At 38.6% G+C, this 27685-nt stretch overlaps 2 protein-coding genes, 3 long non-coding RNA genes and 1 pseudogene across 6 annotated transcripts; 3 read left to right on the forward strand and 3 right to left on the reverse strand.

The window, feature by feature from the left end:
* Nucleotides 1-1649: 1649 nt before the first annotated feature.
* Nucleotides 1650-3934, forward strand: LOC133712758 (uncharacterized). Of its 2 annotated transcripts, XR_009847591.1 has the most exons (5): nucleotides 1650-1992; nucleotides 2083-3159; nucleotides 3377-3439; nucleotides 3527-3566; nucleotides 3658-3934. It is a non-coding gene; the product is annotated as an uncharacterized LOC133712758 (long non-coding RNA). The 2 variants fall into 2 exon arrangements; XR_009847590.1 differs by lacking the exon at nucleotides 3658-3934 and having other exon boundaries at nucleotides 3527-3605.
* Nucleotides 3935-10654: 6720 nt separating this feature from the next.
* On the forward strand, nucleotides 10655-12816 carry LOC133712509 (uncharacterized). The gene is made up of 4 exons (XR_009847443.1): nucleotides 10655-11121; nucleotides 11233-11356; nucleotides 11568-11659; nucleotides 12451-12816. It is a non-coding gene; the product is annotated as an uncharacterized LOC133712509 (long non-coding RNA).
* A 533-nt stretch (nucleotides 12817-13349) lies between these two features.
* Nucleotides 13350-13928, reverse strand: LOC133711313 (F-box protein At3g07870-like). The gene has a single exon (XM_062137453.1). It carries the CDS (start codon nucleotides 13926-13928, stop codon nucleotides 13350-13352), a length of 579 nt encoding a protein of 192 aa, XP_061993437.1.
* A 2031-nt stretch (nucleotides 13929-15959) lies between these two features.
* LOC133712432 (protein DMP2-like) lies at nucleotides 15960-17009 on the forward strand. Its single transcript, XM_062138533.1, has one exon. It carries the CDS (start codon nucleotides 16175-16177, stop codon nucleotides 16727-16729), a length of 555 nt encoding a protein of 184 aa, XP_061994517.1. The 5' UTR covers nucleotides 15960-16174; the 3' UTR covers nucleotides 16730-17009.
* Nucleotides 17010-19658: 2649 nt separating this feature from the next.
* On the reverse strand, nucleotides 19659-20370 carry LOC133713051 (uncharacterized). The gene is made up of 3 exons (XR_009847734.1): nucleotides 20283-20370; nucleotides 20091-20194; nucleotides 19659-19998 (listed from the first exon to the last, which is right to left on the reverse strand). It is a non-coding gene; the product is annotated as an uncharacterized LOC133713051 (long non-coding RNA).
* A 66-nt stretch (nucleotides 20371-20436) lies between these two features.
* Nucleotides 20437-24803, reverse strand: LOC133711314 (DNA topoisomerase 1 beta-like; annotated as a pseudogene).
* Between the last annotated feature and the right edge of the window lie 2882 nt (nucleotides 24804-27685).

The following is a 27685-nucleotide window of genomic DNA, read 5'->3' on the forward strand; positions in this document are numbered from 1 at the left end:
GACTTGTAATCAGGTGGCACGCTGCTTCCCAAGCAGGTTATCAAATTTGTTATTGTCTCTTATCCTGCACATATATCATAAAGTAAGCCTGCATGCTAAAACGGCTTGAACATTTTTAGAATATAAGAAACCATATAATTTTCAAATGTTTCTAGCATATTCTTTTGAGCATAGGCAGGGGCGAGGCTATAATTTTTTTTTTTGAGGCTGTGGGGGGGGGGGGGGGGGAAGGCAAGAAATGCAACACTAAAAAGACTTGGAAACAAAGAGAGACAAGCAAATGTAATGAAATTGGGCTAATTAAATAACGCTAGAAAATGATAAAAATGTGCTGTTCTAAACCAAAGAGAGACAGCCAATCATACACAAGGAAATGTCAAATTCACTTGCTTATCTCTGTTTGCAATGTTATTGTAGGAGCCTAGGAGGAGCATTAACTAAAGACAATTAACAATACTTCCTCTTAATATTCATACAGATATAGACAACAAATAGAAAATTCAAACAATTGGAGGGGCTGGCTGAGCCACTGAGCATAAGCTTTGAACATCAAGGAATAATACTCTGCAATTCAGCAAAACACTGATGCACACACAGCCTTCTGATAAGCTGAAGTCACATTTAACTGAAAATCTGTTCCAGTTTAAGATGAGGTTCTTTCACAAACACTACCACCTCGTCAAGCCTAGAATATATACCACAATTCAAGATTTTCATACACATGTAAGTGGAGATTGACTAGTATAAGAGACATTTCTGAATGTTTGAAAACTAAAGTACAAGTCAAATTTGCTTAGTAAGCACTTCCACAGAAAAATTAATGGTAAAAGTTACAGCAGAAACATATAGCTATATTATCCATGTCTATCTCTCAAGTGTCAGTAATTCAGAATACATACCCTTTCACCTCCTCTCCATTTGAAACATCACGGAGTGAAACAAAGCAAGGATACACTACACCAAAAACTGCATCACACAACACTAATCACACAACGTAACAGAAATCATCCGTTGTGTGTTTAAGTAAACTCGATTGTACAACGGTATTAGTGATGTTCTGTTGTGTGAATGTCAATAAAGTGATAATTTTTTTATCAGAACTACATTGCACAACGGAATTAAGTATTGTTTGTTGTCTGAGTCTTAAAAAATTTAGCGGCAGATTTCCCTCCACTTTGGAGTCTTGGTTGCCTCTTGAAACATTAAAATTTGGGGTACTAAGTACAACGGATTTCACTATTTCCGTTGTATGATTGAAAAACTGAGCACCAAAGTTTGAGGAAGCTTGCTTGAATGTCTTCCCTAAGATAGGCCTAGCTAGTGCAAGCTGTGGAAATTATACAACAGAATTAAGATTTTCTGTTGTGTGAACTTGGAACTGGGCGGCAACATTTTGAGCTAAAATGTTGTAGGCGCCATGTTTCCCTCCATGATTTCACATTTTGATTTTTAGTGCGACTCTCAAACGACAGTTGGGTGAGGTTTTTGTTGTGTGAGTAACTTTGACAATTTTTTTCTAGGTTTAATTGCCATGCCACATTGTGGTGCAAAGAAAACAAAGAGAGAAGGAAAACAAAACCTAGCACGACATACAAAGACTCTCAACCCTCTCTCTCGAATAGCCTCCCCGAAACGCCTCTCTTTCTCTCTCGTGAATCTCTCAGTCCTCCGCGAAAGCTCTCTGTCTCGTGAAACCTCTCTCGGCCCTCTCTCCCTAGTTTCCAATTCCACACTTAATTTCAACCCTCTAAATCCCTCTCCTTCGCTCCTCTCTTTCCTCCACCACTCGTCTCTTCTTCATCTTCCGATTCTCTCGCTTTTCTTCTTTTGCTCTCGGAACCCATCACCACCGTCCAATTCTCCGACCATCCGGCCACCCCCTCTGCCGCAACAACCGATCACTACTCCCTGCCGCTTCCACCCACTTCGCCAAGCGCTTCTCCTCCCTCACCCAGCACGTTGTCGCCACTCCGTTAACCCCCTCGCCGTCAGGTACTCTTCTCTCTCCATCTCAAAACCCTAGATTTTCCCCTTTTTCCTAATGCTTCGTTGTTTTGATTGAGTGGGTTTTCGTCGGCGTAGTGTTCTCTGCTATGGAATTGGGGGTTGAGTCTAGCCATCTGTGACTCGACTCGTTCTCCAGCTCCTTCCGAAGGATCTCGAGCCTTTCGTCATCGCCGTCGAAGACCTCGACATGCAGAAATAGATTCATTCTTTAGCAACATTTTTGGGTTTTGGCATAGTCGGCATCGAAGACCTCGACTCGTTCTCCAGCTCGTTCCGGGGCTGTTGAAGGCTTTCTCTTCGTCGTTAAGAAGTAATAGTTTCGATTTCTTTGTTCTTGTTTTGGCAGTAACCCTCTATTACATTGTGTTAATTCCAAGGTAACCCTCTAAATCCTGCACTATTTTTGTTCTTTCTAAATGATTTAATTTCATTTTGTTTACATAATACACGATCATCACTGTCCTCGCATCTTTGTTTTAATTTTCTTCAATTCTTCACAGAGTACTCCATACCGTATTACCTTTTTGTGGCTATCTTAACTAAGAATTGATTGGCCAATGTATGGATAGTCTCTTGGGTTCTAACTTCTTAGCTGCTTCAATTTTGAAATTTTGGTTTGCTTTGTTTCTGAACTTCGTAGAACTTAGTTTTCTTCCTTTGTTTTTGTTGTTGAAAGTTTATTAACTGCTGGGGTTGAATATGGCTTATAGGCTTTGGGTTGAGATTTCAGTCTATTCCTCAGTTAAGATGTTCTTCATTAGCTTGCAGATTACTTGGATGTAGATTTTTTTTTATGAGGTGATTCCACAAAAATATTAAGAATTAATTAAATTTCAACAAGTGTGTCAAGTTTTGCTGCATTTAGAACTGCAAGGGAAGAATCAGAAACCTCATTTGTGTTTAGCATGTTTATCATATCTTCTACCTTTGATATTCAATTAACTCCCCTGTCATTTGATTTGGACATTACTCTACCTATAGTTTTTTTTTTTTTTTTTCATACAAAACTAAATACATATGGTATTATTTCTTTTGCACGCTATTTGTTCTTTGGAAAACTTTTGAGGTTTCGTTTTCAAAAGATTTTGGAGATTGATGTTTTCCTGTGGTTTTCTTTAAATCTTGCAGGGATCTGAGTAATTATGGTTCCAGGTAACCCCTCTGTTCTTCTCCATTGAACTAAATTTGGTTTCCCAAAGACCTGTGGTTTCTTTTTTCAATTGGTCTCAATTCCTGAACAATTTGAACAAATCCTGACCCATTTTAGCTTAGTCTTGCCCTTCTTACCAAACTGTTTGGTTGAGCTTTTACATTATACTTTTTGGTTTAGTATGCAATTGATTTGCTATGCATTGGTCTGTATTTGCAGGGGTCCATTCACTTGCAATTGTCATGACTGAAACAGAAAGAGGAAGACTTGAGCAATACAAAGGTAAGGGCGTAAGGCATGCTTATGCAGATTGCAGATTAAAGTAATTGCGTCCTGCAATTGAAGGTTTAACATTATTATTTTTTTCAGGTCTTGAAGATTTGGAATTTGTATAAGGGGTTCAAACCAGGTGAATGGACAATATATATCACTGCAAGAAAGAGATTAGTTTAGCAATTCATTTGGATTTGCTTACTGAATGATTTTGATTCCATGTGTAGCAATGGATCCATTGCAATCACTATGCGGAAGGAAAAAACAAGGTTATCTGATGAATGTGTATGTAATTGCTTAGTGTTGCTGATTTGAGTCTCCTTTTTATTTTTATTTTTTTCGCTTATTGAATTATATTTTTAAGCTGTGGGAGGGGAGAAACATGAGTTCTCTTCATGTCCTTAATATTCAATATCCATTGTTCACAAAATCTGGGTTCGTTGTTCATGACAGTTTATTGATTCGTGCATCATTGAAAATTCAATGTCCTTCGACAGAAAAAAAAAAAAATTGTTGAAGGAATATCGATTTAGTGTGCCTTATCAAACTAGGAGTAGCAATAGGAGAGAAGGTTCTAGATTTCCCAATCCTACACGGATTGGTATTTCTTGTAACATTAGAACTAGTACTTTGTAATCCCTATATATAGGGCTCCTATTCTCAATAATAATACACATCTCTCTCCACAATTCTCTCTCGAATCTATTTTACTTAAACACGTTATCAGCACGACTCTAGCCACAAAAACCGAAACCAACTATTCTGCCTACATGCGTGCCTACTGCCCCAGCAGCCCCTAGCCCGAGCTAGCCAAGTCTTCGCTGTAGCCTGCTCCTTGCGCGCCCAGCGCTACGCGCCCCTGCGCTCCGTGCTGCCCGCCTACGCGCCCGTGCGTCTGCAGCCCCTCGTCGCTGCACTGCTGCTCCTGCAGCTCTGCCGCACATTTGCTGTCCCTGCAGCACCTACGCGCCCCTGCGCACGCATCCCTACTACCCCTGCAGCACCAACACACACCGACTGCACCTTTCCCCTTTCCTGTGCACGTCCGTCTGTTTGCAGGCTCCTAAACAACTAGTTCGGAATCTCGGATCAAAATCTTTTCTTCATCAAAGTTGTTCATCTCTGTCTCTTCCATCTGACCTCCGAATTTCAGCCTTATCGGAGTTATTTTGAGACCAGTACAACAATCAAAGTGAAAACTGTTCAGAAGAGAATTTGCTCCGAATTTCAACAAGCTTAACCTTATAAACATTCGCTGCACGCCTCTACTCGGATTGCTTCGCTCTATCACGCCTGCATCGACACGCGCGTGATCCAAATACAAGTAAGTATTCAAGAGTAAGTTTTGAAGTTCCTATAATTCAAATATTTCTTCTTTTCTCGGGGACTTGAAAACCTCCCTTCTTCTACATCCCACCTTTCTTATAACGTGGGTTCGATTCTTGAAAAGCGGAATCGTGGGGATTCACGCAATTAACGAACTAAGAGCGTTCGTAAGACTTCGGACTAAGAGCGTCCGTAAGCATCGATTTAACGAACTAAGAGCGTTCGTATGCTATGGACTAAGAGCGTTCGTGAGCATCTATTTTGACCATTCAAACATCATTGTTTCGGTCTAATCCAATTATTCTTGGAAATCGATTTCTTGGTAGCATAGCTCGGAAATCTTATTTATATTAGTTTTCGTGGAAGCATTGACTCCGAAACTAACTTGTTCTTGTTTCATCTTTCAGGATGTCAAACATGAACAAACTCGATTTTGTTCCATTGGATTATGCAGGCAAAAGGTACTTAATTTGGGTCACTGATGTCGAGGTCCACCTTATTGCCCGTGATTTATTGCATACAATCCAAGAGCTTTGTCCTATAGAAACAGCTCCAGACCCTCAAACTGAGAAAGATAATTCCAAGGCACTTGCCTTCATGAAACGTCACATGGATAGTGACCTACAGTTTGAGTTCATAAATGAGGATAGCGCCATAAAGCTTTGGCATGCGCTTCGTGAACGATATGGCAATGTTCGTGACTCCATACTTCCGAATACAGAAGCAGAATGGAAAGATATTCGCTTCTCTGAATTTGACACTGTCATGCAATTTTATTCGGAAGCTCTCAGCATCAGAGCAATGATGCGTCTTTGTGGAAAAACAATCACAGAAGACCAGTTGATTGAGAAAACCCTCAATACCTTCCCCGTCTGTGCTATGAGGTCCTCTGACTTATTCCGGACTCATGTAAATGCAAGACGGATCACAAGTTTTCAACAGCTTATTGAAGCTATGGCCACTACTGAAAGACATGGCAATGAACTTGTGAAAAGAAGATTTGATAGGCTTCAAGATAGCTATCAAGAGCATCGTCCTATGGCTAGAGAAAGTCGCCATCGACGTCATGATCCATACGATCGAAATGCTCAAGAAGGTAATCACTCAAGGCGACAATCCCACGACCGTAGGAGGCGTAATTTTGAGGGACATAGGGTTGAAAACCATGGAGCCAACGTTGGCCATGGGCACCACTTTCCAACGCCACCAGTCCTAGGGACTATGCATATTGCACCAATGCGCCTCAATCAAGGGAGAATCCTCTTTATGGTGTCTATTTCTGATATGGAACGTCTGATCAATGGACCTGAATTTGCAATGTACCTACGAAGGTAGTCGCATCAGGGTGATCAAGACATCGAGTTCACAAAGACTTTAAATCTGGCGATGAAGACAAAATGCCGCAGATTTTTATAGTCTTTATTATTTCCAAGAATCATGTAATGGCAATTATGCCTTAAATCAATAAAATGACTTATTGTATTAACTCTTTCCCTCTAGGCGTACTAAAGAGTAATTGTGATGTCTAGGCAAGGTTTGATCTGAGAGAACGGTTTTAAAAGTGAGCAACGCTCCACCAAAATCTCGCCTTACCTTCCCTGGTCACAACCAAATTGAAATTACCGAACGGATTGAGTGACTACGATTTGTCTACGGTTTGATTTTTATGCTGGATTAGATTTTGGTCAATAAACTTTGATGTAATCATTGGCTATTATTAATAAAGTATCGATTTATTTTTCATGTCATGGACATATTTTTTCGAACTTTATTACTTAAAAGATATAAGAGCCAATGGTTTTCATGTGGAAACACATTGTGAGAATGGACAAGAGTTCCTTTGCATCACCTCTAATGACTACGGAAATAACCGCGTATTAGAGAAACTTATGTGTCGATCTAGTGAGTTGTATGCAACCACTATTCGAATAATTGAATCCAACCATGTCATGAGAGATGATTTATGGGATTCTGACACATATAGGCTTTGGCATGACCGTTTGGGACACCCAGGTCGTGATATGATGATCCATATATTAAAGACTTCACACGGACATCCATTTTTCAGAACGAAAAGAAGTAAAAATCGGATTTTGGACACCGAAAGAGCACCTGCGCCTCACGGCGCCGTTCACCCCCAATACCGGCTATCCTTGGCCGGCGCCGCCGTCCCCCTGCGGCCTCAGTGTGGCATTGACGCCACCTATGCCCTTTCCCATCCAAAATTTTACTTCTCAAGTCTTTTGTGACTTCGTGGCTCAACCAAAATCCTCATTGGTTGTTTCTAAAGCCCATCATTCGTTCTGCAAAGCCTGCTCTTTAGCAAAGTTAGGATCGAGACCATCCTATGCAAAGGACACCAAAGACAATATACCATTCTTGCAAAGAATCCAAGGTGATATTTGTGGACCTATTCAACCATCATGCGGACCATTTCGATATTTTATGGTATTGGTTGATGCATCGACACGCTGGTCACATGTCATGCTATTATCCACAAGGAACGCTGCATTCGCTAAACTCCTAACACAAATCATTAAGTTAAGGACTCACCACCCTGATCATCCTATTAAGTCTATAAGGTTAGACAATGCTGGAGAGTTTACATCAAATACTTTTGATGATTATTGCATGTCCATTGGGATTGATGTTGAACATCATGTTCCTCATGTTCACACCCAAAATGGTCTCGCAGAAGCCGCCATTAAACGACTACAAATGGTCGCTCGGGCATTGGTAATGCGCACCAATCTCCCTATTTCTGCTTGGGGCTATGCAATATTGCATGCAGCTGTGCTTATCCGTCTGAGGCCCACTACCACTCAACCATTTTCTGCGTCCCAGATGGTAACTGGGTATGAGCCTAATGTGTCATACTTACGCATATTTGGGTGTGCAGTCTATGTGCCTATTGCGCCGCCACAGCGCACCAAAATGGGTCCTCAAAGACGGTTAGGCATTTATGTTGGATATGATTCTCCAACGATTATCCGCTACATAGAACCCTTGACAGGCGATCTCTTTACCGCTAGATTTGCGGATTGTCACTTCGATGAGACAGTCTTCCCGTCGTTAGGGGGAGATAAGAACATCCATGTTCAACAGGAATGACAGGAATTGTCGTGGTCTGTCCCCACTCTGTCTCATCTTGATCCCCAAACCGCACAATCCGAAATTGAAGTGCGGAGAATTCTCGATCTTCAGAACGTAGCAGAATCGATGCCTGATGCGTTTTCTGATATCTCTAAAGTGACGAGATCACACATACCTGCTGCAAACGTGCCTGCAAGGATTGATGTCCCTAAAAGTAGAGGACATGACGCCAACTCAAGAATGCATGAGCATGGCGCCAATGTCCCATCTCTCAATGATGGTGACGTTATGGCTAGGCCCACGGCTCCTGCCAGGAAGCGCGGGAGGCCCATAGGTTCGATGGATTCTCGCCCAAGAAAGAAAGCGAGTTTGGCACAAAATAATCCATTAATCATCGATGTGAATAATCCATCTCATGAGAATATTCCGGATTATGGTTATATCCAAGAGACATCATTGGGGGACGCTCCAATGTCAGAACCAACTCCAGAGAATAGAGAGATCTCCATAAATTACACTAGTGTACATGAGATGATGGATAGAAATTCTATGGCGATTGATGATGCATTTGCATATCATATTGCAAAAGGAATTATAGAATATGATGATATCGAACCTCGCTCTGTTGAAGAATGTCAACGAAGAGCAGATTGGCCTAAATGGAAAGATGCGATCCAGGTTGAATTGGATTCACTAACAAAGAGACAGGTATTTGGGCCTGTAACGCAGACACCCCCAAGTGTAAAGCCTGTTGGCCATAAATGGGTCTTTGTTAGAAAGCGTAATGAGAAAAATGAGGTGGTAAGATATAAAGCCCGCCTTGTGGCGCAAGGTTTCTCACAACGCCCTGGAATCGACTACGAGGAGACATATTCTCCCGTAATGGACGTTATAACGTTCCGCTACCTTGTCAGTTTGGTAGTTTCCGAAAAACTTGACATGCAGCTTATGGATGTGGTTACAGCATATCTCTATGGGGATCTAGATTCAGAGATATATATGAAGGTTCCAGATGGACTTCAATTACCCAAATCAAGTGGCTCTAAACCACGGAGCGCGTTTTCAATAAGATTAAAATGCTCACTATATGGATTAAAACAATCCGGACGGATGTGGTATAACCGTCTAAGTGACTACTTGATTGGGAAGGGATATATTAACAATGAAATATGCCCATACGTGTTCATTAAGAGAACAAGTTCCGGATTTGCAATCGTAGCAGTTTATGTCGATGACATGAACCTAATTGGAACTATAGATGAGTTGAAGGAAACTGCTAAATATTTGAAATCCGAATTTGAGATGAAAGATCTTGGGAAAACACGGTTTTGTCTCGGTTTAGAACTCGAGCACCGTAGTGATGGGATTTTGATCCATCAGTCTGCATATGCTCAGAAAATTCTAAGACGCTTTAATGAAGATAAAGCGAAGCCTGCGAGTACTCCCATGATCGGCCGTAGTCTTGAGCCCGGAAAAGATCCGTTTCGTCCAAGGGATGAGGACGAAGAACGATTAGAGGCCGAAGTGCCCTATTTGAGTGCAATAGGCGCATTATTGTACTTAGCTCAATGCACAAGACCGGATATCTCATTCACAGTGAACTTGTTAGCTCGACATAGCTCTGCGCCAACACGCCGCCATTGGATTGGTGTAAAGACCATCTTTCGATACCTAAGAGGTACGATTGATATAGGCCTATTTTATCCCTACAGAGAGAAGAGGAATGACGGAAGAATGGGATCGGACCCCATTAGGCATGGAGCCGCCGTCCATAACATGATCGTCGGCCATGTTGTCACCGCCAGCGCCGCCGCCGCCCATGGTGGCCGGCCCCACCCTACTCCCCTCCATCAAAACGACAATGATGTTTTGATGGGATTTGCTGATGCAGGGTACCTCTCTGACCCTCACAAAGGTCACTCCCAAACTGGTAATGTCTTTACCATGGGAAGCACTGCGATATCTTGGAGGTCTACGAAACAGACCCTTGTTGCTACTTCCTCGAATCATGCATAGATTATTGCTCTACATGAAGCCGTTCGTGAATGTATATGGCTAAGGTCTGTGATTCGACATATTCAAGGAAGTTGTGGTTTGAAGTCTACCACAGATGAACCTACATGCATTTATGAGGATAATGCAGCTTGTATTGAACAAATGAAGTTAGGTTTCATCAAAGGCGACAACACCAAGCATATATCGCCTAAGTTCTTTTATAATCAGCAACAACAATCACTTCTAAAGATTGAAGTGAATCAAATCCGATCAGAGGATAATATAGCGGACTTATTCACTAAGTCGTTACCTAAATCCACCTTCGAGAAACATGTGAAGAGCATCGGATTGAGAAAGTTATCCGAACTCCCACGATTGTAGCAATCAGGGGGAGATATCGACATCAGGGGGAGTTATGATGTCTACATGTTCGATCTCGAAGAGTGAAGGACGTGTTGTGATCTTTTTGTCTTTCGACCAGGGTTATTTTTATCCCACAGGGTTTTTGTTACCTGGCAAGGTTTTTAACGAGGTAACGGATGAAGCGTCACCACCAAGTTTGAAGCGGCACAAGGGGGAGTGTTGAAGGAATATCGATTTAGTGTGCCTTATCAAACTAGGAGTAGCAATAGGAGAGAAGGTTCTAGATTTCCCAATCCTACACGGATTGGTATTCCTTGTAACATTAGAACTAGTACTTTGTAATCCCTATATATAGGGCTCCTATTCTCAATAATAATACACATCTCTCTCCACAATTCTCTCTCGAATCTATTTTACTTAAACAAAAACTGAATTCAAACTGTATATTCCTTTGCTTCCTCAAATTCTGCAAGTAGTAATTTGCCTTAATTCTTTGCTTCCTAATTGTTCTTTTTTACTAATTCAGATATAAAGGGTTCGGCTCTTGGTTCTTGGTTTTCAAAGAGCTTTTGCTTATTATGATGCTGCAGGGAAGGAACAAAGAATTTGAAGACCAAAAAAAAAAAAAAAGGAAGAAGAAGCATAAACTGAGTGATAAAACTTGCTCCCTTCTTTTCATTTTGAGTCTGTTCTTTTATTTATCTTGGCTCAAATAGCTTCTTATTTTGTCTGATAAGAATTTGTGAATTGTGAATTGTGTTTGTTCATAATTAATCATAGATGTGAAGCTTTACAGTGTTATCAATGATGAAGTACTGTACCACCGGGGAGGTAGAGATATCATGAGGAAAGTGATTGTGATCACCTCCTGCTTGCCTTGAGATATGGACTTTATCATGCAAAAGACTCTCACGGTGAGCCTTTTGTTACTCGTTTTTGATGTTTTGTGTGTCACCTCCCATGTTTGCTTATGCTGCTTAATTGCTTAGTTGTCAAGGAGTTATGTTTGCTTCTCTTTTATGCAGGTTGCGGCGTATAAGTGTGTTTCTGTTGAGTTTCTGTTATTTGAGCAAAAATCAGCCCATTTTAGCATTGTCCTTGTTCAAGCTTGGATTCAGTCCTCAAATTATAGCATTGATTATTATGCAGGTTTACAGCTTTTCTTCTGCTAATTAAGTTTACTGGTCATCCTTTTTACTGAGAAAAGATTGCCATCTTTTTAATTTTTATTATTTTTATTTCATGGTCTTATTACATTTTGTTGTGTTCAACATATCTGATCCTCAACTTATATATCTTTTATTCCTGCAAAGAAGGGGTTTTCTGTATTGAAGATGTTTGTACTTCTGGGATATTGTAGGGTCAAGCATGTGATGCTGACAAGTATGTTATTGGTCTGTGGTGCAATGGCAATGACGTGGATATGTGATACCATTACACATTCTACATTTGGTATGATACTTGACCTTTTGGTTACTTGTTTGGTAGCAATATAGTCTTGCTCATATTTCCAGGAAATTTCTATACTTGTCATCTTGAGGCCTCATTTTGTTTCTTCAAAAGCAGTATATTAGTTTTCATATATACTTGACCTTTTGGTTACTTGTCTCACACCCAGCAAGGAATGTTGTCTGCCTTTTTGGTCAAGTTTTAATTGATGTGTGTTTCATTTTGGAGTTTGTGTTATGATTAATGGAGTTGAGAGGAAACGATACTGAAGCTATGTTTTAGTTCATTTAGAATTCTGGAGTTTAGTGCTTTTTGTTGCGGATAGTTGATTAGGTGGTCAGCAATTTACCCCAAAGGCAGTTTCTTGACACCTCTTGTGGCTTTCTTTCTTTGTTTTGTTTTGTCTACTGAGCATGGAAAATCTGATCAGTTTCTCAACGTCAGATTTAAGGAGATATAAGACATCATAGATTTGTATAAACTGCTTGTTAAGAGGATCTCATTTCTGTAGCCTTTACTTTTATGTACGTCATCATACAATATACATACTATTAAAATGCAAACTAAGAGAAGAGGTAGAAATCTGTCAAGCACAAATTAGTTATTGCTATTCTAGTACCTAGTACCTCTCTATCTTATTTGAGATAATTGTTCTGTCCTTACTTTTGTTATACTTACTAATTATTATCGCCGTCTTTGCTATGCGAAGAGGGGAAGGGAGGAGATGGTGAGTACTTAAAGTACTTGGCTTATACAATCATAAGTCTGACTTATCTATGTTTGTCTTCTTGCAGTAATGGAGAGATTTGATCTACAAAAAGCACTTTTGGCTGCTCTTTTCAATGCTCCTGAGAGACCCAAGGAGCCGGAGCTAGAAAGACCCGAGGAGCCAGAGCTACCAAAAAAAAGAACAGTAAGATCAAGCAAGGGTCATTGGGAGATCAAGCATGGACTACCAAGCTATACTTTCTTTCATCATGCAAAACTTAGGAAACTTAAAAGCTTCTTAGTCTATGATATGTATGAATGCTTTAACAATGTTCCTTAAATTCAATATTTGATGAATTGATGTATCACAATGCTTTTGGTACAAATATTGATCATTTGATGGTTTGCATTCAATTTGTCTTCCAATTGATCACTATTATATCCATTCAGAATTTGGGTATCCACACAACGCATTCATAGATATCACACAATGGATTTTAATAAGTAACATCATCTAGTTTTAAGCTCATACAACAGAAAATACTAGAACATAGTTGTCTTACTTTAAATCACACAACAGTTAAACTACAAAACCGTTGTATGAAAATCTCAACCCACAACGGCAAAAAAGCAAATTCTGTTGTGTGAACTGCTGCACACAAGTGCTGCGCATGGGTGCGTCCGGCATCTGTCGAGTTATTGGACAACGGTGTTAAGAAATATACGTCGACTGACTTTGTATCATACAACGGTGAATTCACCGTCGTCTGATTTTTCATCAGACAACATCGAGATAGACGACGGTGAGTCTTCAAATCAGACGACATTTTTTCACCGTCGTGTGATGCAGTTTTTGGTATAGTGATAGTAACCAATTGCTTGAAACTGAGACTGAGTCTGAATAATGTGAGTTTTTTGGAGACATTTTGTTTCTTGATTATAGCGGACCACAAACCGTCTCTTGTATGTCATTAGGATTTCCACATCACTGAAGAACATAATTGGGATTGTGGCCACTTGGATACAAGTTTTCGATGACAAGAATTTTGGTCCAAGACTCTTGAACACCATAATCCTTCAAAATCCACATGTCAGATGTCCTATCATTACAACCAAATACACATAAAAAGATACAACCTTTCAAGACTCCTAACCTCAAATCATCATAATATTTGAACTCCTTCAAACTTGCTGGGGGTAGTAGTGGTCGAAATTCTTCTGTTTCAAAGTCAAAAGATTGTATCAATTGAGGACGGTTAAAATAGATGGGAAGCCAATGAAGAGCTCCATGCAGAAAGGAATTGAACGGTATCTCGGCAATGCCACCTATACTAGGTGGCTTTCCAAGACTTCTCCAAACTCCTATACCAATGGTATATATCCTAGCCTCAGGCTCATTGCAGTTGTAGTTGCTGCAACTTGTTTGCAAGACCTTGTATTCCTTAGTCTTGGCGCTAAAACCAATTCCAGTAAAACTGCCACGATAAATCCTATCCTTATCAAGAGAAGGAATGATAATGTACTGATCGAGCCAAGAGTGGATTGCACACATGCAAGGAACCATCTCGCCTAGGATCAGACAAACAAACGAAACCATTGCATGAATTTATCAAATCCACTCTAGTAGCAAGAGAAAAAGTTAAGTTCTTTTGGGGTGCAAATCTCATTTTCTCGATTTGCATACGAGACCCAGCACTTTTTTCTACATGGATTAAATCAAGTTTCCTTTGGTCTCTTTTAGGGGGCGAGTGCTTGATCAAGATACTGATGGGTGACCTTAGGCGGTGTAGATGAGCAAACTGAGGGTCAGAAATCATATGAAGCCACTCTTTGCAAACATTTCTGCAATTGCAGAGGGACTTGATGGAAAGCCTTAGCAGAATGTCCATTACTAAACCCTGTGGGAGTTGCTGGATATTCAAAGGACCTTTTGGTTTCCATTTTCCTTTTTTCCTGATATTCATAGGATTTCCATTCTTTTCTCTAGGCATTTCCTCTCTGGGTTTAATTCCCTTATGAATTTCGGACCAAATTCCTAGATTACAGTTATATAGAGCATAACTTGCAAACTATAGTCTTCAATAACAAATATAAGTTTCATCACAAGGAAAGTAAACTCACCGGTACAAAAATAATTTCTAGCGTCGGACTTGCCGCTAGAAAGATTCCGACTAGGCTTTTAATCTTAACTGAGCTGCAAACAATTCAACGGATTTGCCGCCAGAAACCGGATTTGGGTGTGAGGGTGTGCGAGTTGTGCGACTGTTCGAGGAAAAGGATAAAAAGAAGGCTTCACAGTCCCTAATGTGAAAACAAAACGAAAAAAAAAAAAAAAAATTACCTCGAAAGAAAGAACAGATATTTTCTTGTACTTTTTTTTTTTAATAAAAAATATCAAAGGGTTTCACTCATGCCCCCGTGGTGACTCGAACCCATGACTTCGTACATATGTAGTGGGTGCTTTAACCACTGAGCTAACACCACTTTATCAAAGGAAACACGCAGCTTTGAATATCCAGCAAAGAAGTCATATTTTCTTGTACTTACTTGAAAGAAATATTACAATAGATTGGTACTTTACCTATTGATGGACAATAACAAGAATTACGGACTACTTGAATGCTATGGAGAAACCTAAGCTCTCTCTTCCTCCTCCTTCTTTCCTTTGCATGTCTAATTGATTGGCTTCTATATATACCACGAATTAATCGTAAAAGGAAACACGCAGCTATGACTTCTTTGCTGGATATTCAAAGGACCTTTTGGTTTCCATTTTCCTTTTTTCCTGATATTCATAGGATTTCCATTCTTTTCTCTAGGCATTTCCTCTCTGGGTTTAATTCCCTTACTAATTTCGGACCAAATTCCTAGATTACAGTTATATAGAGCATAACTTGCAAGCTGTACCTGGTACAGTGTTTTGCAATGTTTCTTAAGACTGACTTTTAATGCATCAGATCATAACCATGCATGAATGAACAAAACAAGTAATCAAAAGAGTTGTCCCTCAACAACTGCTAAATCTAATAGGCATTGTTTCCAGACTAGAACTTAATCCCGTTATCCGGAGGAATATAAAACTTGGGACACAACATTCTCTCCCTGAATCCAAGTTCATGATTACCACTGCAGGTATATACACCAATTAGAAACAGCAATAAAGAACAATTTCAAGCTTAAACAAGACTATTTATTAGCATAACGGAGAGTTTGAATTAACAGCCTTAGAATAAACGCATATGCATGCTTTTATTTTTTGAAGAGATAAACGCACATGCTTTTTTTTTTTTTTTTTTGACTTTGTCAAGGGGATAAACGCACATGCTTTAATTTGAGTAGTTATATATAGTTTTTGTTCTTGATGACTGCATATATTATATATAACAAAGGAGTCATTAGGGGCAAAATCTTCAATTATAGTCTCCCACACGCTTCAGTAAACGACCCTAGCTAAATATAATAAATGCTAGTAACTTCGGTTGTGCAGCAATGAGGTGGACCGTGGATGAATTTAATTAGCTAGGCACATATACTATTTTGAGTTGATTAGTTACAAATATTTGCTACAAGCTAGGTAAAATCATATCTTTTTGGTCTTTTAGGAATTTCAATCCTCATTCCCCTCGCTCTTTCTCTATAAATCAGAACAAATTTTGTTGCAAGAACCAAAATACAACACAGCATTATCAAACAACCCTACAACTCCCTCTTGAGTCTCTAGCATTCACAACCATCATCGATCCGTCGTTACTTCCCCAAATGGGGGCTTCATCCAGCTCTTCATCCAAATCCAAGTAGTCCACCAAAAACATGGGTGTCAAAGACATTGCATTAACAGGTGTAGGCAACCTCATCAAGCTCCTCCCTACCGGCACGGTATTCTTGTTCCAGTTCCTCAACCCCGTTTTAACCAACAATGGCCAATGCAACATGTCCGTCAACAAGATTCTAAGCGCCATTTTCATTGCCGTTTCCGCCTTCTCTTGTTGCTTTGCTTCCTTCACCGACAGTTACACCGGCAGTGATGGACAAACTCACTATGGAATTGCAACAACAAAGGGTCTTTGGCCCTCAACCAGTTCTGGCTCTGTGGACTTGTCTGCTTACAAGCTTCGGGTTGGGGACTTTGTGCATGCCTTCTTTTCCTTGATCGTGTTTGCAGGGCTATCACTTTTGGATTCCAACACTGTGAGGTGCTTCTATCCTGCATTTGAGTCCACTGAGAAGGTTCTGCTGCAGGCGTTGCCTCCTGTAATTGGCACTATTGCTGGTACTGTCTTTGTTGTGTTCCCTAATACACGCCACGGAATTGGGTACCCTTATTCAAGTTCTAATTCTTCACAAGACTCGGAGGACTCCTCCTAATTTCCATATACTACGTACATCCTATTGCATCCTAAGTTGATTCACTTACAAGAGTACTCCTAGTTTGACAATTGCTAAGAATGAAGGCATGCTTTGATCGGTTTGGCTTTCCATTATTTATGCTTTCCTCGTGTGTTTAGTAGTTTGCCAAAGTTTGATCGGTTCAATTCATTGTCATCCATCTGAGAATATGTAACAAGTTAATAAGTCCTATGCATTGAATTTTTATGAATTGTATGGTGTCGAGTACTTAAGGAGACAAGTATTATATGGTGGACCATTGAAGCCAAGTTGTGCTTATGTTGCAGAGACCTATAGATTTTCTTATTTGCCCCAATCAAAATCTACTATCTATCTTCATGTTAAAGAACACAAGCATGGTTCCTCAAATAAATAGATAAATTAAAAACACAGAAGCAACCTAGGCATGAAGTGTGGTTGTGATCAATTTCATTGATTATAAGGGATAACAAGAACAATACTATAATCCTTGCAACTGCCCTTGCATCTTGCATGAAGTACAAACCAAAGCAAAGTTGAGATAGTTTACATATGCAGTTATGCCAATGCAAAAACTTCTAATTCTAATTCTCCACGAAGACAACTCCAAATTCCAACAGTAAATTGCAACAAAACCCTTGGCACTGAGGATACATTTAACTAGGGATTCTTCTGTTACACAGTTACACGTCATGCATAATTAAGACGCTTGAAGTTATCTTACGTCATTAAACAATCCATCCAGTGGTTAGAAGATGGATTGTCATTTGCACTCTCGTCAAATAAACCATTAGAATTCTGCTCTTTTCTAGATTTTCTCTCTTCAATTTCAGAATCTGCTGTTTCAGCACAGAAACTTCGTCTTGTCTGCTTTGCAGGGGTTTCTCTGCCACAATGAACTTGTTCCCATCACGGGTTCTCTCAGGGAAGCCAGCCCAGACTGAAAGATAAACATGGGTTAGAAGCTTCAGAAGTCGTGCACAATGAGGAACTTAAAAGGTGATTTAACATAAGATAATTTGTAGTATATTTCGAGATATCTTTATCAGAGGATTTGAAACGGATTATGAGTTGATTTTTCAATTATATTGTGAGATTCCAAATTCAAAAAATGATTTGAAAGTATAGTCATCGATACTTTATTTGACTTTGAGAATGATGATTTTTTATTTGTTGATGGATTTAAATATTTTATCAAATTGTACTGCATGCCAGATTTGAAAATATTAATATTGGGAAAGCATTCAACCTTGCCGTTTTCCCTTGTAATTATTCATTTACTTTTTGTCCTCTCACTCAGTTTTCAAATGCTTTTCCCCGAGCTTTTCGGTTTTTTGTGCCCAGTCTGCAAATTAGTTGGGATCAGGCGTGTGTAGGAATTGAGGCATAGCTAGTGCCCATCACCTTCATTCTTGTTGTAGGTTATACGTTTAACCTACTTGTATCTTATTTCAGTTTTGATTTAGATTGCTTTGAATACCATAATAAATTGATATTAGATATTTGAGTTTAGTTTATTTTATTTCACTTTGTGGAAGTTGAATTGTTGAGGTGAGCTTATAGGCTCGTGGAGGTTTTTTTTTTTTTTTTTTTTCAAAGAGGATCAAAGGGTTTCACTACTGCCCCCATGGTTATCACATGGAAGTGTTCAGTTGTTTATCACATGTTTGGGTAGTCCACTTTTAGGGTAGATTCCACCAAATTTTCGGTAGGATTTTCCATAAGGTGAACCCCGCAGGGTCACTTCAAATTTTAGGGTGAAATCTGGGGCTGGTCCTGTCATAGGGGCAAGTCTTGTCATATTCACCATGAGAGACCATATCTAAACAGTGCAGCACCAAAGCACACATTTGTCCAATTTCTCACGAAGGGTGTTGTAACTTGATATTTTACTGAAACCAGTACTTCCGCAAATGTATCAAAATGTGGATAATTAGGAGAAAAAACAACAATTAGTATATAGAGCTTGGAATATCCATAGAATAAGAGTAGACAAGAATGCCATCCAGTAGAATCGGAGTGATGAAGCCTAGGGATTGAGCTAGCTAGCTCCATGATACCAAGCTCTCCATCAAGAATATGCTTGGCCAAGTGGTTTGTTGCCGTGTTAGATTCACGATAAATGATATTCAAACTTGAAAGTTGCTTTTTTATTTTATATTTGTTGTTATTATTATCTTCTTCTTTTTTGCAATGGATGAGAATTGAATCCTTGATCTAATCTAGTCCTAACTCATTTTCCAAACCCTCTCCACCACTTTTCAAACCCCTAATATAATCTACAGAAACTTGTGCATTACAATAGAAGAGAAAATTATACGTAGTGTCGTTATCTCTCACTGTTTCATATAAGGATGTGTGAGCCACCAGCGCGGAGCCCACATCATTGTGAGATAGCCAAATCTAATCTCATAGTCATACAATCTACATATTGATATTTGAATGATAAAATAATATAGCTACTATTCAACAAATTTGTTGGGTGCATGATCTAAACCTGAACTCGCAATCCTTAATAAAATGGTACTTCAAACACTTGAATTATAATTTTTTTTTGATGAATAATGAAATAAAACAGCAAGAAAATTACAAAACAAAACACTATCAATTTGGTTGGCAATTCACAACCTTCTCAAAGATTTTCTCAACTCATTTAGGAGGATATAACCACCCAAAATAGAATGTTTGAAAAGTGTTTTCTTAATCCAACAGTCCAACACAGATTTTTCTTAAGCAACTAAGCAAGTACACTTCCATAAACCTAGAATGATTGAAAAGTGCATAGAAAGAAAGCAACTCTCTTTGGAGTTTGGAATATGAGCGCAGAGCATCTCCAAAGATCAGAATCTGAAGTCAGGGCCGACATCCATTGCCCAAGCAAACTTTCTCAAGAGGGGACTTTGGATATACTTGTGTCAATACCAAACGGTCAAGTACGTTAACTAGCTAGCACCAGCTCATTCAGAAGATTGCTAAGTCTTATAACAATCACCATCAATAATTTTTGTATAGACCACATGTTTCATTCGAACAATTGAAGCATATATATATCTATTGGTAATACTATTGGCTTTAAGAAGACAATGAAGGTGTGACTCACACTGTCAATGGGAACTCCATGCCTCCTGCACCATGCAACAGTGATTCTAGGATCAATCATTGTGGCTGTTGACAATTTATTCACAATTTCGATGTCCTCATTCTGACTGATAATAACCCTTTTGATACTTGCAATCCAATTAGTCATTTGAGCTATCTTCCGCTCTAACCTGTATATAATGAAAAATTGCAATGAGCCACCATAGCATCCACACAAGATGAAAAGTTGGTGCAAATTAAAGAAGCAAACGAGTGAAATTACTCTTCTTGAGCCGAATCACTCTTTCGTTTTCCATAAGAATCTCTCGCTGGGGACTCTTCTTCTTATACCCAGTCCAAGTATGCTTTCAGCTCTGTCAAAATGTCCTACATCCCAAACAGAAATGGACATGCATTTCAGTCAACAATATTATTAAGTTCACGCATGAGCACTAGATAAATTTTCATTCATTACCAGGAGCTTGTAAATCTTCAGCATTAACCTAGAGGTTTGCTCACTATCAGTCTTTGAGATACTGCACAGATGATTACAAGTGATAGCACCTGCAAAGTGAAATGGCAACAGTTATACATCGATCCTGCAAAATTGAGAGAACAGTACAACTAGTTCAGTGCAAATTCTCCATGAATTGTACCTCCTTGTTTGGACGGGCATAAACATCAAGTTTCTCTGAAACATCTCCCTCTATAGTCCCCTTGCTCAACTGCCATAAGATCAAAGAGAAAAGGAATATTAAGAATCACTATAACAGGAGACTGAAACAGGTAGATGGCAAGGAAAGGCATGGCCACAAGAAACTAAAGAAGACAATCAGATTGGCCGGTAAAGGTGTTATAAGTCATGGACTATCTAAGATCTTCCATATTAAAGCCAATGCTAAAATATTCAAAGAGGTTACTGTTTTTATTCCCTCTTCCATTACCTTAATTTGCCATTTTTAAGCATGAGATCCTAAGGATGCCAATAAGTCCCAGATAATTAAGGTCATTCCTGAAGTTCACCGATCTTCTCCATTAAGCTATCAAATTGTGCACTATTGGATCCTGTAATATTGCGCTTATGATTAGAGATGATATCAACCTGAAATGTAATTAAGAAAGGTGTTAAAAGTCACAGAGCTAAGCAATCCCCTACCTTACATATAATAGCATACAAAAGAGGTTATATATTGTTTTCTATGTCGAGATGTTTCAAGCATAAAGAACTCAGGAAGTCAAGCAGATAGGTCCATTGCGCTCTCCAATCTTCTCCATTATCCTAGACATTTGTGCACTATGAGGCTCTTCGATATCAAGCTGATGACTACAAATCATTTCAACCTGCAAAGAGAATACCAACAATTATAGATGCCATCAAGTAACAGATACCATTGTTTAGTGTATGACTAGCTCATTTAAAATTCTTAATTGACTGTCTTTCACCTCCTTGGTTGCTGATATATCACCCTCGATAGTTTTCTTGTTCAACTGTCAAAAGGACAAAGGAAACAAGAAAGTAAGAATCGCTACAACAGGGGGATGATGACATACGATTTAAGACCATATATTGGAAGAGCAAAGATATGTGACAAAAAAAATTAACCAACATATAACAGCTAATATTAATTAAGCACAGCCAAACATACAAGGTTCAAAATCAGTGATGGCAGCACTAAGTCACTGACTTACTATTTTATCCAATGTGATAGACACATTGTATGCACGGCTGCACGCAATACTTCCGCTGTAAGGCCGGACATCAGTGCCTTTAAATGTGCATTCAATTTACGGGTGTCCAACTTGTCAAACAGTTCGTCACTGCTACACTTACCTAAAACAAAAAAAAAGTTTTCATATATTTGCATCAAGGTTTCAATTAATCACCACAGAAAATGAAATATCCTAAAATTAGAAAACCATCTGCTGACCAGCCCGAAACATTACAATTGCCTCATAAACAGGAAGATCAACTTCAACAACATTTTTATATCTGATTAAATCTTTACCGAGGAAGCTAAACTGGTTTTTATCAAAAACGCAGTTGACATGTTATTTACTAGTCATAGTGTAAACTCACAGTACCATAAAAAATTCAGTCTAATATATTCCTGTAAAGCATGGCCTTACCTCTAACAAGATAGGGGATATTGCTTTTACATTCTCTACGTTTAATCTGCGGCAACTGACAATATCAGCTTCATCATCATCCTCATCAACCTGCAGGCAAGGAAAGTCAAGCATGCATAAACCACTCTGATGCTGTCAACTTTTTTTAGCATAAATGGTTCGAAAGTCAAATCTCCCTCTCTCTCCAGTCTCCACAATTGAAAATTAGCTACCAATTAAGATCCTAATACACCATTCTGTTGATACTAGAGAGTGGATTTAGCCTACATCAGATCCCATGAGAACCTTGTTCAAAAACAGCAAGACTCTTAAAATTGAATGCCAATTGCTTTTAAGCACTCAGAAGAGTGATCACTATACTTTTCTTTTTATATATAGTTTTTCATAGTCCTTATCAAGGAACAGAAAATCATGCATGCAGCTGAAGAAATTTCTATAGTTCAGTACAGAATGTCCACATGTTATGCCTTCTCAGTTCCAGCCCTCAGACCAAGTTTATCCATGAGATAGGTAGCCACTGCTAGCTGCCCCTGTTGACCATCCTCACTTGTAATATCCCAAGTGTATGCAGCGCCCTGATAGCTCCTATGTAGTCCTACGTACAGGTAATAAGTTTTCAAACAGCAAGTTCGATCACAAATCTCCTCCACATTACCCAAAAGTAGAACAAGATATTTCTCATTGAAAGATATTATAAGCATATTTCAATAAAAACACCTTCAACTTCCTTGCTTTCTCAAATTTCTCCTTGTCACTTTGCCTCTTGAAGGAAGTACACTTTGCCTCTTCAAGGAAGTACTAAGTGCTAGATACCCAAATTTGGAAATTCCAGAAGTTCTAAGTACTGGAGGTCCTGCTAGAAACATGCATGTATGTGAATTCCTTTTGATTAATTGGGTGTTGGTAGAAAGCTAACCATGTCACAGTATTGTCATGCCTTATTTCTTTCCAGCTGCATAGATCACATGTTCTAGTTAATTTGACATATCAGAAAAAGCACCATCCTTTAAATCTTAGACAGTAAATCAGTCAACTTTGTTTTACAGTTGGAAAAGATGAAAATCAAAAGTTAAAACCTTTCACCAGGGATTGGACATTCTGGAATTAGGGCATCCTTTCCTGTATTTATTGTAACATCTTTTGGAGAAATCAGCCTTACAAGCTTTCCTGACTGAAACCATAGATAGCAATTATCAGAAGCAAGAACAAGTAAACAAAAAGTTTTACACTTGAGCAGAAGTACGACTCCAGAATGTGTAATTGTGTATCACATAAAACAAAAGAAAATCAAACAACCTTCGGGTGCTCGATCCCCACGTCCTCGGAATAACCCAAGTGGTCTAACCCGAGTTTGCTGCTCCAACCATGACCAAACTAATCAGAAACCACATGACATCTTGAAGGTAATGGTTAAGTACTCCAAATAAAAAAGAAGGGTTATTATCACAAATGGTACCTGAACTTTTCCTCTATTTTATCGATGGTACCTGAACTTCAATTTTGATCACAACCAGTACCCGAACTTTTCGATTTCATTTTAAATCGTACTTAAGGCCACCTTCGGTTACTATTCCGGCCAAAAAACCCAAATCTAAAAAAATAAAAAACAAAAAAACAAGTTCAAGGCAAGTCTATTACCAAAAAATCATCACTATATATGATCGCAACCCTTGAAATCAACAAAAATCATCACTATGATCGCCTCCCATGCCGTTTTTAGTTGGAATAGTGACCGGAGGTGGCTCTAGGTACCATTTAAAATGAAATCGAAAAGTTCGGGTACTGGTTGTGATCAAAATTGAAGTTCAGGTACCATCAATAAAATTGAGGTATAGTTCAGGTACCATTTGTGATAATAACCCAAAAAAGAACTATTGCCATCTACATCGATCATATTATAATCGGAAAATAATTTATAGGGGCATTTCATTTTACACCCAAATTTGATTACACCTATTAGATTAAACCCATCCATGATTTTTTTTTAATTTACACCCAAATCTGTTGATTAGGTTGAAAAATGTTACACCTATGATTGTGGTATATATCATTGCGTGTCGATCTCTATTAAGCTTGAACGTTTCTATTATTTAAGCCCTACCTACATATACATATTTAGTAGGTACATTAGACATAATAATTTGAGATGATGTAAAAGGGCAAATTAGATATACATGAAAATAAGGAAAAATATTGATTATAGTCTATATGGAAGGTTTTATTTTATTTTTTATGAATCACTCTATATAGAAGGTTTATTAATGTGATTTGGGTGTAAATTAAAGGAAAAGTATGTATGAGTTTTTTTCTAATAGAATGTTGAATTTTTGGGGTTATATCTAATTTTCTCTAATTTATATAATTAAAATTGGATAAAAATATATTCCTACAGGCATTTCATATTCAAACTATGAGAAAAAAACACCGTAACTTTGGAACATATATTGCAGATGGGATATCCATGCCAGATTACGCTAAGTAGAAGTGAAAAATATCAAAAGCTAAAGATAACCTCTGTTCTGATACCATCAACGAGAGCCCACGTATACTTCAGCTGTTGTTTCAAGTCCTCTTGCTTGACGGCTTTCTTCTCCTGCGTCAACATAAATTCCTTAACATTTTCATAGACACACAATACAAAGCATTCTATTGGTTATCTTCAAGTGATGTGGGTATCTTCAATTTATAGCATTTGGACCATCATCCGGTAATCGCACTCCTCCAAATTCAATCCAATCATCAGTGTAGTACTGTAGTATATGCAATTCGGTTGGCACCTAGGAATCTTTGAAGCCAAAACAACGAATGAATAATTGTCACCCACAAACAAAGCCTCATCTCCAATGCTGTTTACCTCAATCTGCTCCATAATGGATCCGTCTGTTTGACTGTTTCATTGAACACCACCTTGTAAACCATGAAACTCTAGTCCCAAACTTCTTTGGCTGATGAAAAAAGCGAATCTGATTTACATCAGTGCTTTCTGAACCTTCACCTTCCTGAGCTTTCTCTAAAAACTTTCATTTCAAAAATCTTCGAACGTGTAATAGTTCTCCATTGGTTGATTCCACAAAATATCCCTTATTAGCTCTGCTTAATTGTGGAGGGATGATAATGTGGTTTATCACTTTATTGTGTCTTGGGAACCAAGACAAGAACTCTTGATTTTACTGGGTCGCTATTAACATCGAAAGACATAACGTACCACCCACAATTTCCAACCGCATAAACTTGGCTTTTATAGAATATAGCATCAGTAAAGGAGCAATGTTAATTCTCAATGCAAGCTAGTCCAGGGTGTTTGTACTCCTTTAAAGAAAAGATTGGAAGGTCACTGAAAACTGCGATAACCACACAACTGCTTGGATTCAATGTGGGATCTGATGATAAGATAACCTTGGGGAGGGAGTCTTCCCCATGTATTGGGAACTTGAGATGCAAGGGAGGAAGATAAATGGGCGCCACCGCTTTCTTAAAAACATTTACGAGAGTTATATATACACACTAATTGTGTTGTGCTTAGTAGATCTAATGTGGCCGACCAAACCAACCATTGGTGCTTTGGCTAGAGGCACAGCACCTCAAACTATTGGAAGGCACTAGCTAGTAATTCAATGTTATTGTAGATCATTTCTTCAAAAGCGCTGTACAGTGTTCGTTTTCCTTGAGATTCAGTAGGAAGCATGAGCATAGGTGGTACACCATTACGCCAGCGTTGAGTTGTATGATTAATTGATTATAGTGTTTTGTAAGACCATGCCATTCCTTGCAGACAGCAGCACCGTATGCAATTCCAACAGTAGCAGCTGCAGCTTTTGTGCCATTTTCATTGACTTCAATCGAGGCTAGATGAAATATCGCCATGGAACCAGCCACAGCTAGCTGCTGGCAGCCCTCCTAGTTTCTCCACCACATCAGAGGCTTCAAACCGCAAAGAAATCTTGAACTTCGGGAACAAGAATGTCCCCCCGTGTTACTACAATTGAGATGATCAACTAAACCCTCTCGGCCAGAGCTGGCACCCCAGCTCCTGCCTTTGGAAGAAGCAAGCACATATAGAAACTTCGGAAATCATTGCAGTTATTCTTGTAAGGAAGTTTCAAGACCTTGAAGCCTTCAAAGGCAGCTATTGAGTGGCAACCAGCGCTGGTCATAAATGCTACTCCATCAACCGAGTCCCCATTTAGTTGGTGAAATTCTCCCTTTCGTGTTCTTGACGCGTCAAAGTACTTATCATACCAAGATGCCTTGAAGTACAAGTACAGTCATTTGCAAAACGATGAATGGTCAAGCTGTTGACCGAGCTTGGAGGAAGAATCTCACGGATGAAGCCGTTTGTCTCTTTTTGGACCCATGAATTCGCTTCAATTATCAGATGTCCCAGATTATTGGTTTTGAAATCCACTTCATTCAGAGCGGCCATGTAAAACTCACACTGTGTGTAGAATTACTCTAGTGGGTGTGACTAGTCGACCCAAAGACCGTTAATGAAATTCAAACACGATACACCACCCGGGAAAAATGCCTTGTGGGCGAGGGAGTTGAGTACATCAACGGACTTGGACTTGAACTTGAGAAATGAAAGAAAATGGTCCAACTCGGGCCAATTTTCCTAGCGGCAAAATCCCCCCTCCCCTCCCACAACCAAAAAATGTATTCTGCGGTTTCATTAATGATCAAGGCTTGACAGCAGCCGTATTGGTCTCATTTCCAAAAAATAATAATAATAATAATAATACATTAATTACAAAAAAAAAAAAAAACAAATACACTAAGAAATTTCTACATACAATTCATCTGTGGTAACCTATGCATGAGACGAACCCTATTATAGAATATGCCTGTTAATTTCTGTAACCATATATATAACTACTTTTGATTCACTAATTAGTAATTAAACAAAAGTATATTAATAGAATTGCAGTTATTCTCACATAATGAAAAAGGAGTACATGAGATCGACATCTATCGTACAAGCAAATGTGTAGAGCTATACAAGGAAATTATATCCATTTCCTACTATAGATTGTATTAGAACAAATTGACTATGTTGATTATAACTCAACTGAAGTGATTATGTTGATTATAACTCAACTCAAGTATTGATTACACCATAGTAATGTAAAATATGATCATTTAGTTTTTTCTAATATCTCATCGAAATGAACTTTTATACCAAATCTAAAATGATCTATTTCTGGAATGAAAATATTCTTTTCATAGTTCTCTTGTTATCTTAATCACAGTATCAAATTCTGTTTGAGGGTTTTAATTCAAACCTCCTTGCCCTTAGTTACTTCTTGGTCATGAAAATGATGATTTTTCCTTTCACAGAAAATGACATGGCATATCATCGAGTGAGTTACATGAGTAGCAATTTGCAGCTTGACTGCACATCTAACGCATGCTAAAATGCTGTACTTTTATATCACACAGACGAATCCTCTGTGTTGCTTCTTCCTCTTCTTTTCTCTATATGCAACAGGTTTGTTCGAAAATATATAATCATCTGTGGTTTCATATGTGAAAATCAAAAGAGAAGCACAGTTCATAAAATATAAATCAAAAACCCAATAATCAAATCCAACATATCAAAGGAGGTATAGGAAAAGAAATTTAGAAAAAAAAAAAACAAAAACAAAAACAAATGAAGAATAACTTGAAGGTTGTTATCAAGAAAGGCATGGTTATAGAAGGACTTTGAGAACTACTGATATTATGAGAGAGCACAAATGCTAGACTGATAGTTAT

Source organism: Rosa rugosa, chromosome 5 (assembly GCF_958449725.1).
Source record: "Rosa rugosa chromosome 5, drRosRugo1.1, whole genome shotgun sequence".
Lineage (NCBI taxonomy): Eukaryota > Viridiplantae > Streptophyta > Magnoliopsida > Rosales > Rosaceae > Rosa > Rosa rugosa.